The sequence below is a fragment of the Carassius auratus genome, chromosome 21 (assembly GCF_003368295.1).
Source record: "Carassius auratus strain Wakin chromosome 21, ASM336829v1, whole genome shotgun sequence".
Taxonomy (NCBI): domain Eukaryota; kingdom Metazoa; phylum Chordata; class Actinopteri; order Cypriniformes; family Cyprinidae; genus Carassius; species Carassius auratus.
In genome coordinates this window covers 3,856,375-3,869,366 of record NC_039263.1, presented here as the reverse complement: position 1 = coordinate 3,869,366, position 12,992 = coordinate 3,856,375, and the positions used below count along the sequence as shown (strand labels likewise).

Genomic DNA, 12,992 nt, shown 5'->3' with positions numbered 1-12,992 from the left:
GCATTCCAATAAACAGTGGAAGAATGTAGGCTTATTTGAATCTCGTCTAGAATGGCTTTGTCAGAAACCTACACACCTTTAAAGACAGAGACGCACACACAAACAAAAGGCATACAGATACATAAGGATTAAGTGTGAGCTGAAAAACAAAACAAAACAAAACAAAACAATGGCCTGTTTTACAATAATGCCTGCAAAAAATGTAAAAAGGTTTTTGTTATATTCTTGTTTTATTTATTTATTAATGTATATTTTATTTCGGTTTTAGCTTTATTTTATTTAATTTTTTTGTATTAAATATGAACTATATATTTTTTTCACTTTTTTCAAGCTTAGGTTTTCATTCAAATATTTTTATTGTATTGTCTTATTATATTTCCTATAACAAAACTATTTTAATAATTTCAGTAACTTTAACCACTATTTACAGCAACTTTTGTAGTTGATGCTGTGTTGATCATGCAGATGATCATACAAATTTGTTGTAACAAAATTAAATTTCTCGCATTTTCTGTTAAAAAGGTGCGGGACCACTCATAGTGTGCGGGACTTTTATTTTAAAACGCCCATTTCCGGTGACTGTCAGGAAACTCATCGGTAAAATAAAAAATAAAAGTGGACAGAGCCCCGTAAACCCAGTGGTTGTCTTGATATTATCTGGCCAAATCTCGACGACTTAAAATTCAATCTGGACCGATTTAATGGACAAATAAGGTGAGGTAATCACGCCTAACGTAACTTTGTCATAGTCATTTCAGTGCGTAACGTCACCGATAAAAAACTGCTAAAACAGCACAAATCCGATACTTCGATCAAGCTAAGCTAAAGCTAATTGACACTCTGTTAGCCAGTCTGTAAACAGTAAGTCTCGCTCGCAGATATACTTTAAACCTTGACCTTTTGTCTATTAAAACCATACAATTATTTTAATAGTTCTGCCTTAATGATATCGCTTCTGCTAGCTCGTTGGGTTTGCATTGGGAATACTCTGGGCCCTGAGAAAATTCATTACAAACATGACACGACCAATCTTCAATACGTTAAAAGTGCTTTTTCAGCGTCCATAACACCATTGACCTGATTTGTGTATATATTTACCTCACATTTCTATTTTACGGCATTGTCACGTTAAACATTTCAATCTCCAGAGCAACCAGTTAACGTTTCTCCACACGAGTAAGTTACAAGTTACATCACTAAACCTCACTAAATAACACTAGAGTTTAATGTCAATTTACAAGACGTCTATGTGCGCCACATTCTGATACAGTAAATTAATTCATTTGTGATGTTTACTGTGGGCGTGTTGTGCTCATATTTGCTAGTCATGCTGTTTTCAAGCTTTTTTGCATAGAGTTCAAACTGCTTGATATCTAGATAATAATTTGTCAAAGATAACTCCATATTTTTGCCGCAACGTTCAGATTGCCCATGCATGCACAAGAGAGTCGTTTGAAATCATGTAGGCTTACTTTGAATGTATTTTAAGTGTGATAAAAAAAAAACACTTTTTCCCTTTAGTAGGGAAGTATTTTAATACAAACAAATATTTCCATTTAGCAGGAACTTCCGTCCAAATTGACTTCTCACAGTAAAGTCACCTTTATGTCGCTCTTAATAAAATACAATAATATAAACTTTTTTTTTCAAAAGCAGCGTCACATTAATAAACAGGTAAATAACATAATTAGTGTTGCAACCATCTTCAGTTATGAGACTAATTCAAATTTTGCTTTAAAGCAGCTCTAAAAAAAGACATTAGTGTTGTTATTCAGCTTAAGTAAGTTTATTGATTCAGTTAAGTGCATTAACTGTAAAGTTAATCAATTATAAAACGTGTTCAATTCAGCTATAAGCACTCCACAAAAGGCAAACAAGATGATACTAGAATCAAACCAGCATAAACTAAGACCATTTCTTTTGTTTTAAGGGGTACCAGTGCACGCCCAGATACCACAGGAATGGATATCACAAGCCGCTGCACTCTTGGTGACCCCAACAAGCTCCCAGAGGGAGTTCCTCAGCCTGCCAGGATGCCCTACGTCTCCGACAAGCACCCTCGGCAGACTCTGGAGGTCATCAGCCTGCTCCGCAAGCACAGAGAGTTGTGCGATGTGGTGTTGGTGGTTGGAGCCAAGAAGATTTATGCACACCGTGTGATCCTGTCCGCCTGCAGCCCCTATTTCAGAGCCATGTTCACGGGGGAACTGGCCGAGAGCCGGCAGACCGAAGTGGTCATCCGGGATATAGATGAACGTGCCATGGAGCTGCTCATCGACTTCGCTTATACCTCGCAGGTATGAATTCCTATTGCTGTATGTTGAATATGAAAGTTGCATTGAATGTTCATTTACTTTAGATTTTGATATTAAATTCAAATGCTGTGTATTGAATTTAAGTACTAAACTTTCAACCAGCTGACGTAAGTTGTGTGTTTGCATGCAGGTGACTGTCGAGGAGGGAAATGTGCAGACGTTGCTGCCTGCTGCCTGCTTGTTGCAACTGGCAGAGATTCAGGAAGCCTGCTGTGAATTCCTCAAGCGGCAGTTGGACCCCTCAAACTGCTTGGGCATCAGGGCCTTCGCCGACACTCACTCCTGCAGAGAGCTGCTGCGTATTGCTGATAAGTTCACTCAACATAACTTTCAAGAGGTAATGGCTGACTCTCACACACCCTCTATTGTGTTGACTCTGAATGTGCCATGACTTTGAACTTGAACCTTTTTGTTTCCATTTCTTGCTTGTTTTTGCTGTCTTTGTGTAGTATAGGTCTAAATATGTTCTCTTTGCTAATATTACAATAAGCCATACTGCAAATTAAGGAACACTTGAACAACATTATTTTTTACAGCATTTATTAATTTTAGTCAATGATAATTTATAAATATATTGTTCATAATACCCTAACATTCCAAAGTTTGGGGTCATTAAGATTGGTTTTGAAAAAACAAACAAACAAAAAAAAGCCTTTTATTCAGCAGTACAGCATTAAATTGATCCAAAATCACAGTAAAGACATTTATAAGGTTGGTAAAGATTTTTATTTGAAACCAATGCTTTTCTTCTGAACTCCAGAAAAAAAAGTATTACAGTTTCCACAAAAATATTAAGCAGCACAACTGTTTTTAACTGAGATAATAATAATAATAATAATTAATAATAAAAAAATGATAATAATAAATGTTTCCTGAGCACCAATTAAGCATATTAAATTATTCTGAATGAGCCCGACTACTGAAAATCAAGCTTTGCAACCACAATAATAAATTAAATTGGAAAATATATTAAAAAAGAAAATGGTAATAGAAAACCTGAAGATTTCAGACATTTTTAAAAAGTTGTTTTCTAGGCTTGGGGGAGTCATTGTAATGTCAATATAAATGTTTCTTCGGTTAGAATTTACACTGGTCAGAAAGTTTGGGAACCCTACATAAGCCGCAGTTGTGACTTCCCTGTATCTAATTTTAGCCTTACGCTCAACTTTTCCATCAGCTAGTTTAGGGTTTCCCTGATGTCTGTGCAACCCTGTTATTTTTGACTCATGGGACGAACCCCCATTGCTGGTATCAAATGAACACCCCTGCATTTCTACATTTAGTGTAAAAGGGTCATATACAATACCATGGTCATGGATTTGATTCCCAGGGAATATATAAAATGTATTTTTTTACAAAAAACTGTGAGCTTTTTGGTGAAGTAAAAAAAAAAAAATGCCATGTCACCTTTTTTTTTAATCATTTCTGCTTTTTAGGTGATGGAGAGTGAAGAGTTCATGCTGCTCCCAGCCAACCAGCTGATAGACATCATCTCCAGTGATGAGCTCAATGTTCGGAGTGAGGAGCAAGTGTTTAACGCTGTAATGGCCTGGGTTAAATACAGCATCCAGGAGCGCAGGCCTCAGCTGCCACAGGTCAGAGACAAGATATATAACACTAGAGACATACTGCTTATGGTAGCTGTTCGTAATTTGAATAAAAAAAATGCAATATATATTAGTTTATATAACAGCTGTTCAATTTAGTATTATTCTGGAAACCCTGCTACATTGTTTTTAGGTTTCTTTGATGAAAAAGTTCAAAAGAACTGCATTTATTTGAAATGGAAATCTTTTATAACATTATATATGGCTTTACTGTCACTTTTCAATCTACAGCATTCCTGCTGAATAAAGTAATAATTTCTATATTATATTTCTGTAATATATCTCTTTAATACTGTATATTTGACAGGCTTTTAAATGGTAGTGTATATCAATAGGATTCAAAAAAATGTGTAAATATTGTTCAAATTACATGTAAATTACATCTAAATTATGTTATTATTTAGACCCGCATCAAAAAGATGAATAATTCATGAGACCTCTCATCTGTTTTGTCATGGCAACAGGTTCTGCAACATGTGCGTCTTCCCCTTTTGAGCCCGAAGTTTCTGGTTGGGACGGTGGGTTCAGATCCTCTAATCAAGAGTGACGAGGAGTGTAGGTGCGTGTGTACAGTCCCTTTTAAACTAAATGAAGTTTTTGTTAATGGGTGAAGATCCTCCTCTATGGCCTTTTTGCCAGAGTCCTATATCTCTGAAGCATATTTTAATGGACTGTGATGGGTTTAATTAAAGTTTCTTTAGTTTTCAGTTAATTTATATGAGAAAATATATTTAATGAAGTGAGACCAGACTCAGTGGTAGATTGTCCGTCAGCAGCGCAAAAGGTTGTGGGTTCGATTCTCAGGGAACACGCAAAAAATGTATAGCCTAAATGCACTGCAAGTCACTATGGATAAAAGCGTCTGCTAAATGCATAAATGTAAATTTCAATGTCTGTTTCAAATTTTTAATTTATGTAAATTTCAATTTTCAACTGTGACAGCATAGATTTAATCAACACCTTTTTTCTTTTCTTTTTTTTTTTCTCTTGCAGGGACTTGGTTGATGAAGCCAAGAACTACCTCCTGTTACCCCAAGAGCGCCCCCTAATGCAGGGACCTCGAACCCGGCCCAGAAAGCCTATTCGTTGTGGAGAAGTTCTGTTTGCTGGTGAGTGTTTTAGCAAGCAGATCTTAGTTCTTATTCCGCTGATTGATTTTTTTTTTTTCTGCTTTCCAAGATTTCCCCTGGCACGTCATGTGATCTGACTTCTGTTTGTGTGATTCAGTGGGAGGTTGGTGCAGTGGTGATGCCATCTCAAGCGTTGAGCGCTACGACCCTCAGACCAATGAATGGAGGATGGTGGCGTCGATGAGCAAACGGCGCTGTGGAGTTGGTGTCAGTGTTCTGGATGATCTGTTGTACGCAGTTGGCGGACACGACGGCTCGTCTTATCTCAATAGTGTGGAGAGGTGCTGCTTGATTGACACAAATGAATCAGTTGTGAATCCAATGAATGGATCCTCAAAGAATAAAATGCATGAAACTATTTTGGCTGGAAAAATTAAGCTCCGCATTTCTGCCCTCTGCTCACAGGTACGATCCCAAGACTAACCAGTGGAGCAGTGACGTCGCCCCTACCAGCACCTGCAGGACCAGTGTGGGTGTTGCTGTTTTAGGAGGGTATCTGTATGCTGTAGGAGGCCAGGATGGGGTTTCCTGTCTCAACATTGTAGAAAGGTTAGTGTTAAGATAATTATCCAGATATCATTAAATATCTAAATGGACATGGCATGAAGGTTTCATTAGGAGGGGATTTAATTAGATATTTTCTTTTTCTTTTTTTAAGGTATGATCCGAAAGAGAATAAGTGGACTCGTGTTGCCTCAATGAGTACCAGGCGGTTGGGTGTAGCTGTAGCTGTATTAGGAGGTTTTCTTTACGCAGTAGGTGGTTCAGACGGCACATCCCCACTAAACACAGGTAAATACTGGAAGATGTAGAGGCAGAACTCCGTAATACTGGAGTCAGTTGAAAGTGATCAGATATTGCTATGTGTGTAGTTAACAGGGCTGGGAAAATAAATCAATGCATTCCGAATCAAGAAACGATCCTGAGATTTCCTGAACGCATCGATTCTTTCTCGAGTCGATTCTGAGCTTAGTTTTGAACAGCAGATGGCGCTGCAGGCTTTAGAAACGGATGTACTCTGCTTGTTTCCAAACCCTTACACGCGCTAAACCTAAAATAATAATTCATAAAATTAAACAAATTTTAATTACTAGGGTGTTCACAGTAGGCTGTTTACATTAATCTGGTGTCATAAAAGCATTCTGAGTCTAGGTGAATTTACAGACTCAGCCGAACCATAGACCGTAAAAGAAATGGACACAGCGACCCCATTGGAACTCAATTGAGACAAGTGAAGCGTTTTTTAGCACTTCCGTTTCTGACGCGCAGACTCAAACTAAGCTTGATGACGTCAGCAACCTGTCTGACAGATGTAAACCTTCTAGTAGCTGTGCGCTGTTATTCGCTGTAAAAGTGACGGCAAAATGAATGGGAGTCAATGGGAATGCTAACGCAAGTGAAGTTCTGCTACAAGATGGCACGCGGTCGACTTCCTTGCTGCCTGAGCCGAACGTACAAGTGCTCTTCATTGCTCTTCTTCATGAGCATTTGAGTGTGCGGATAAAAACTAGATTAGAGCGCCATCTGTTGTTAAAACATAAGCTCAATCGATTCCAGAGAGAATAGCGATGGATTTGGAAATCTCAGAATCCTTGTATCGATTCTGCTTTGATATATATTTGATCATATTATATTTATAGATTATATTTGATGTCCTCTGTTTTTTTTTTATATATATAAATGCAGCTGTTTTGTTTTGTGTTTTGACAGTTTTATGATTAAAGTATCAGATATTATCATTCAATAAAAGAACATTACTGTATTGGTGATGAAACTTTGAAATTGTCCGTTTGGCTGTTTCAGTGGCTGTAGTCAATACAAGTGTGCCAAATTTAATAAGTTGGAACTTTTTGTGAAATTTCTCAGTACCACAAGAAACAAAAGCTATTGAATTCTTTGTCAAGTTGACATCAAAGTGCTGGTATTTTTAACATCAATAATGCTTTATTCAAAACATTTTTAAAGTTTGGATTTGGTACAGTTTTTACAAAAAAACTTTTATTGTTATATATTACTAAATATTTCTATTTTAAATAAATGTTGTTCTTTTGAACTTTCTGTTCTTCAAAGAATCCTGTAGAATGTGTCAATTTCCACAAAACTATTGATAACATTAAATCAAACATTGAAAATAAGAAGTGTTTCTTGAGAGACAGATCAGCATGATTTCTGATGGATCTTGTGACACTAAAGACTACCGAAAATTCAGCTTTTGCTATCACAGCAATAAATTACAGAATAATTTGTTATATTCAAATAGTAAAGCATTTCAATATGTTACTGTTTTGTATTTTTAATCAAATAAATGCAGCCTTGTTGATCATAAGAAACTTTTACAAAACCATAAAAAGAAAATCTTAGTGACTCCAAATGTTTGAATAGCTTGACAGTGTTGACTGCTGAACATCATATTATTAAGATGCATCAGAATGTTTATTAACAGTGATTTTGTTGGCAGTGGAGCGGTATAACCCTCAAGAGAACCGCTGGCATACAGTGGCACCCATGGGCACCCGTCGAAAACACCTGGGCTGTGCCGTATACCAGGACATGATCTACTCTGTGGGTGGCAGAGATGATACCACAGAACTGAGCAGCGCAGAGCGATACAATCCCAGAACCAATCAGTGGTCACCTGTGGTTGCCATGACGTCCAGACGGAGCGGGGTATGTGAATTTATGATGCTGTTTCAGCCTCTTAAAAAAGAATTGGCCAACAGTTCTCTCTGCTGTTCTAGGTTGGTTTGGCAGTAGTAAATGGCCAGCTGATGGCAGTTGGAGGATTTGACGGTACCACATACCTGAAAACTATAGAAGTCTATGATCCTGACGCTAACACATGGAGGTATGTAATTTTTTTTTTTTTTTTAAAGAAAGTAATATATTTCTTCAGCAAGGATGCATTACATTGATCAAAAGTGAAAGAAAAGAATTTAACATTGTTAGAAAATTGTTTCCACAAAAATATTAAGCATCACAACTTTGATAGCAAAAATAGGAATTTATTTTTGAGAGCCAAATCATATCAGAATGATTCTGAAGGGTCATGTGACACTGAAGACTTCAGTCATGGCTGCTGAAAATTCTGATTTGCTATCGCAGGAATACATTTCATTTGAAAATATTTGATCAAATAAATGCAGCCTTGACGAGCAGTTTTGCGTGAGAAAAAATCATTAAAAAAAAATCTTAAAACCCCTAACGTTGAAAAGTTTTTTATATTGAATCATGATCTACCTTTGTTTTAATGATTTTGTAAAATATTTTTTTTAGGCTATATGGTGGAATGAACTACAGGAGATTGGGAGGCGGCGTTGGTGTGATAAAAATGACTCACTGTGAATCACATATATGGTAACACCAACAGTATCCATCTCATAGATGCCTCACCATAGCTTGTGCCTCATAGACATTGCACATCATGCAAAATATTGTCTCCAGTTACTGAGATGGCAAAGCAAAGGTATATCATATCTCCTGAAGCTGATCTGAGGAGCTGCACCTGGCCATAGAGCATCACTCCATTTTGTTTATACGTTTGGTTTCTCTTTCATACTTGAGAATAGCCAAAGGCAGTGTTTTCGAAGAGAGAAACAGCATCTGGAAGAGCACCGGCCAGAGCGTTTTGTTTTTCTGGAAGGAACTTGACTCTGTTTGACTGCATTGAAGAATAACTACAGTAACCTGAGACGCACGTCGTTGGGGATTGGTGTGAATGATGCTCGTTCTTATGAACAAATCTTTCCCTGATTGATGTTCAAGTCTGAATTGGATGCACTGTGATATCTTTACCATTTCTTTAAGTTTAGGTTTGTGTACACTGAGCACTAACTGTTTTTCTGCATTTTTACCAGATGTAAGCAGACTAGTTGATGTTTTTTTTTCTCACTTTTTGGTGTACTGAAAATGCAGTCCCTCCTGAAACATTGCAGTCAAAAACAGGTTTTGTTTACTTTTTTTTAATACAACCGAATGCATCAATGAATCAGTCCATGCACTTTAATCCACTCAGATTTTTCTATCAAAGTATGTTTTTTTTTTTTTTTTTTATCTTGTTGGATGTATTCTTTTATGCAAGTATGAGGACGCAAGGTAAAAACAGATTTGTCGTAATCTGAAATTGAAGAACAGGTTTGCAGTAGTAGCCTGCATGTTTGGTCAGAAACGTAATGTTAAGCTTGTTACTGAATATGGGATGAATCTCTTTGAAATGTAACGACTGCCATTACTTTTTATTTTTTTTAAATCAACACACTTTTTTTTCTCTCCACAGGACAGTTATGTATTTTAATTTTAGTGTTGAAATACGGTTACATAAAGTATATCTTCCATGATCTTATCTTATTTAATATTAAAGATGTTCAACTGTCAGTACATTTCAGAACTTTGAAAATGTAAATAAAATATCCAAAGAAAAGTAATCCAGATGTTTGCAGTCAATATTGACATTGTGTTGTTTATAGATGATCAACCTTTTCCATGAGGTTTAGATCAGTGGTTCTCCACCTTCTTGACTTTGATGCCCTCCCCATTGTTCAAAAGAATATTTTCTCTGGTACTATTTCTGTAATGATGACAGAGCATTTTATTAATGAAATGTCAATAAATACAATAGGAATAACAGTGATTTCTGTAATCAACTTTAATAACTCAGTTCTTCACATTTAACATGTTTTATAGAGATTTTTCGCATTTAAATCAACTTAAGCATATCATTTATTTTAAGTCATCTTGCAGCCTCCTGTTTGAGAACCAATGATTTAAACTCAAATTTAACTGTGCAATTTTTCTTTGAACAAAATTTAACGAGAGCTGTTAAAAGGAAAATACTCTACTTCAATTTGTGCTTTATTAAGAGACAAATGGTACATATTGTTATGCACATCTTAGGTCATTTTCTGATGGAAATGTTTTAATGAAAGATGTTTAGAGTGCAAATTAAAGAAAGTAATATGCAACAACACAAACAGTCAATTTAAATCAATTACAAAATAAGAACCCCATCTTTCAAACTCACTTTAGAACTACCATTAGAACAGACTTCTGCTTGCCAGCTCTACCTACATGCTTTGTAAAATGTTATACATTTAGATTGTTAGATTCTGACATTGTTGGCACTGCTAGTAAAACCTAATCAGAACATTTCAGAGGCCCTGAGTCAAAACAACCAAAATCAAGCCACTATCCATTTTGTAAAGATAACAAATATTTAGCGATTTACATACTTTAAAGTGTTCAGCATTTTTTGTATAAAATATAAACATGTAAAAATATACTAATAGACATACTAATGCCTATTCGTGTGAACTAAATAAGAACCTATACATGTAGTTAGGATACATTTACAGATTGTGATAAATGAGTTGTAACACAAATAATATAAGCCTTAATGACTGAAATAATGTTGTTTGTCTTGATAAAACTCTAGTAAGTTAAAGAAAAGAAAACAGGCGTCTGAAACAGAAAAAGTTATATTTTAAAAGCTGAATAACAAAGACATTTTACAGCACAAAAAATAAATATGTGACAATAAGCTTTGAAAAATATAAAAGTATTAAATGGCATAGAAAATAAATAAATACGTATTTACAAATCTAAAGTAGGAAGCAGGTTTTAGGCTGCCATTTTCAAAAGAGCACATTCTGTCAGCAGGGTTAAGTACGGTGGTGATGTAGTCACTGTTTCCGATCTGAAAGAGAAAAAAAAATAAAGTTGTAACAATTATAGATGCAATGCAACATACGCTGTATAAACAATGACTAAATATGAAACATAATTACCTTGATTTTCCCATCGAGATGTGCTGATCCCAGAGCGGTAGATACTTTTACGAGTGTGCCAGCAGACAGGTAGATCTTAAAGTGTCTGAAAAAATGATTCTCTAGCCCGCTGATGAAAGACTGGACCTCTTTAATGTCGATCCGGTCATCTGTACTCTCCTCTGGGTGAATGCTGTTCCAGAGTTCCCACGCATCCTGTGGGTTAACCGTATATGTGACATCCAGGGATGGCTGTGTCGGAAGGCTCCAGGCCAGTTTCAGATGCCTGATATTGCAGGTGGGATGGCAACCAGTCCACAGAGCAGTCAGCCAATTCAGAGTGGTTGAGTTTAAAGCCAAGCAACCAAAGCTGCAATCAAAAGCCCTCTCGAACCAAGATTTAACCAGGGTTGTAAGAGACTCAGGGCCACTCGTGCAAAACAGAGGTAAGCTGACAAAATCTGGAGGCAGTGACCTTATGTACTCCGGATCACCACTGACACAAGTGAGCCAACCGCGCCAGACAACTTTTGGTGCATCTGCCACTGCAGCAAATACTGGTTTGGACTGTATCTGAGGAAATAAAACAAAAAATGAACATAAATGAGGCATATTTATGTATTACTGTAGAAATATTTTTTTTTTCCCCCCCAGGATTCTTTGATGAATAGAGAGTTCAAGGTAACTTTTTGGAGCAATGTCAATATATCTACTATCACACCAAATGTAATGAATATAATGAATCAAAAGAAAGAAAGAAAGAAAATAAAAAACTTTTGATCCCCAACCTTTCATGTGATCCTTGGTGCTCAATAATTATTTTTTAACTATTATAAAACTGGTTTGGTCCTTAATATTTGTATTTTTGTGAAAACTATGCATACAGTTTTTCAGGATTCATTGATTACAGAGTTAAGAAGAAAAGCATTTATTTAAAACAGAACTATTTAAAAAAAAATTAAATGATATATATATATATATATATATATATATATATATATATATATATATATATATATATTATTTAATTGAAGATCTTACTGAATAAAGTATGTTTCCTAAAAAAATATATATAATAAGAAATACTTAACCTATTTAGGCTTACCTGAATGAAAACAGTCTCAGCATCCTCATCTGTCTCAGCCAATCCAAGAACTGCAGTAAACGTGATCTTAAATCCCGCTTGTAGCCCGACTTCAACTGCAACTCCTTGCTGTTTCTCTGCTGCAATGAAGGCTGAGAGATGTTTGGAATATGATTTCAGCTGTGTATGTCTGAAGTGATGCAAAGGGGTGACGTAGGACAGCTTCCATTCATTTTTTACCAGAACAGCAATATGCTCAGGGTCAACTTTATTCTGTAGAAAGAATAAAGACATTTGACACTCAAGCCAGTCTATGTCAGTACCAACATACTAAGATATACTGAACGAGTCATTTCCATGATACCTTACATTGATTGTTTGTGATTTGCTGGTTGGGATCTTCAAGACTGCTAAATGTCCCGGTGTATGCCAGAAATATGAGGGAGCTTCAACACAACTCCGACCATAACTTTTGTTTCTACGAGTAGCAGGTCTGCTGGCAGGAGTGTTGACAGCACTGCATGGGGAACGTAATATAAGCAACAGATATGGTTATAAATAACAACTCTACTACTATTAATGGAACCAACAACACTCAATAACCTCCGTGTTAATGAATATACTTTTGTTATATGCATAAAATACAATAAATGTGGAAGTTTTAAAATATTTAATCAAACCACTTGATCAGAAAACAAAAGACAACAGTTCAGAAAACCGCCACTATTTGCTAAACCACAGCATGTTCCACTCTCGTTGTATTATGTGAGACGCGCAAACGTGTTGTGTCCCAAATACGTTCCAAAGACAAACCGTTTTAATTTTTTTTTTACAAATCTGTCGTACCTGCCTCTACCCTCCATGATGAACATAAACACACCGAGCCAAAAAAAAAAAGCAGGAAGAGGATTTGAACATCCCGCTTTCCCATCGTGCAACGGGGGGCGGTGCAGGACGACTAATCGATTGCTGCTAACAAGAGAAATATGCATCATATATTTCTACAATAAGTCGACTCTAGATCAACGATTTACCAGGATAAATACATAGTTTTGACAGATTTAAAATTACGGTAAATAAATATGATTAAAGTTATT

General features: G+C 36.1%; 1 protein-coding gene and 1 pseudogene across 1 annotated transcript; one reads left to right on the top strand and one right to left on the bottom strand.

Annotated features, from left to right (window-relative positions):
- The first annotated feature begins 596 nt into the window (after nt 1-596).
- On the top strand, nt 597-9,473 carry klhl20 (kelch-like family member 20). Its single transcript, XM_026195536.1, has 12 exons — nt 597-714; nt 1,931-2,297; nt 2,446-2,652; nt 3,752-3,910; nt 4,387-4,481; nt 4,916-5,031; nt 5,150-5,333; nt 5,458-5,601; nt 5,711-5,844; nt 7,511-7,719; nt 7,791-7,897; nt 8,326-9,473. Exons 2-12 carry the CDS (start codon nt 1,962-1,964, stop codon nt 8,408-8,410), a joined length of 1,776 nt encoding a protein of 591 aa, XP_026051321.1. The 5' UTR covers nt 597-714; nt 1,931-1,961; the 3' UTR covers nt 8,411-9,473.
- Nucleotides 9,474-10,522: 1,049 nt separating this feature from the next.
- LOC113038249 (centromere protein L-like) lies at nt 10,523-12,843 on the bottom strand (annotated as a pseudogene).
- Nucleotides 12,844-12,992: the final 149 nt, after the last annotated feature.

What these genes read in the sequence shown, in the direction of transcription:
- klhl20 (XM_026195536.1), top strand. Translation starts at nt 1,962, where the DNA reads ATGGATATCACAAGCCGCTGCACTCTTGGTGACCCCAACAAGCTCCCA. An exon ending in GCAGGCCTCAGCTGCCACAG is followed by an intron (nt 3,911 to 4,386) that starts GTCAGAGACAAG and finishes TCATGGCAACAG; the next exon opens with GTTCTGCAACATGTGCGTCT. An exon ending in TATCTCAATAGTGTGGAGAG is followed by an intron (nt 5,334 to 5,457) that starts GTGCTGCTTGAT and finishes CTCTGCTCACAG; the next exon opens with GTACGATCCCAAGACTAACC.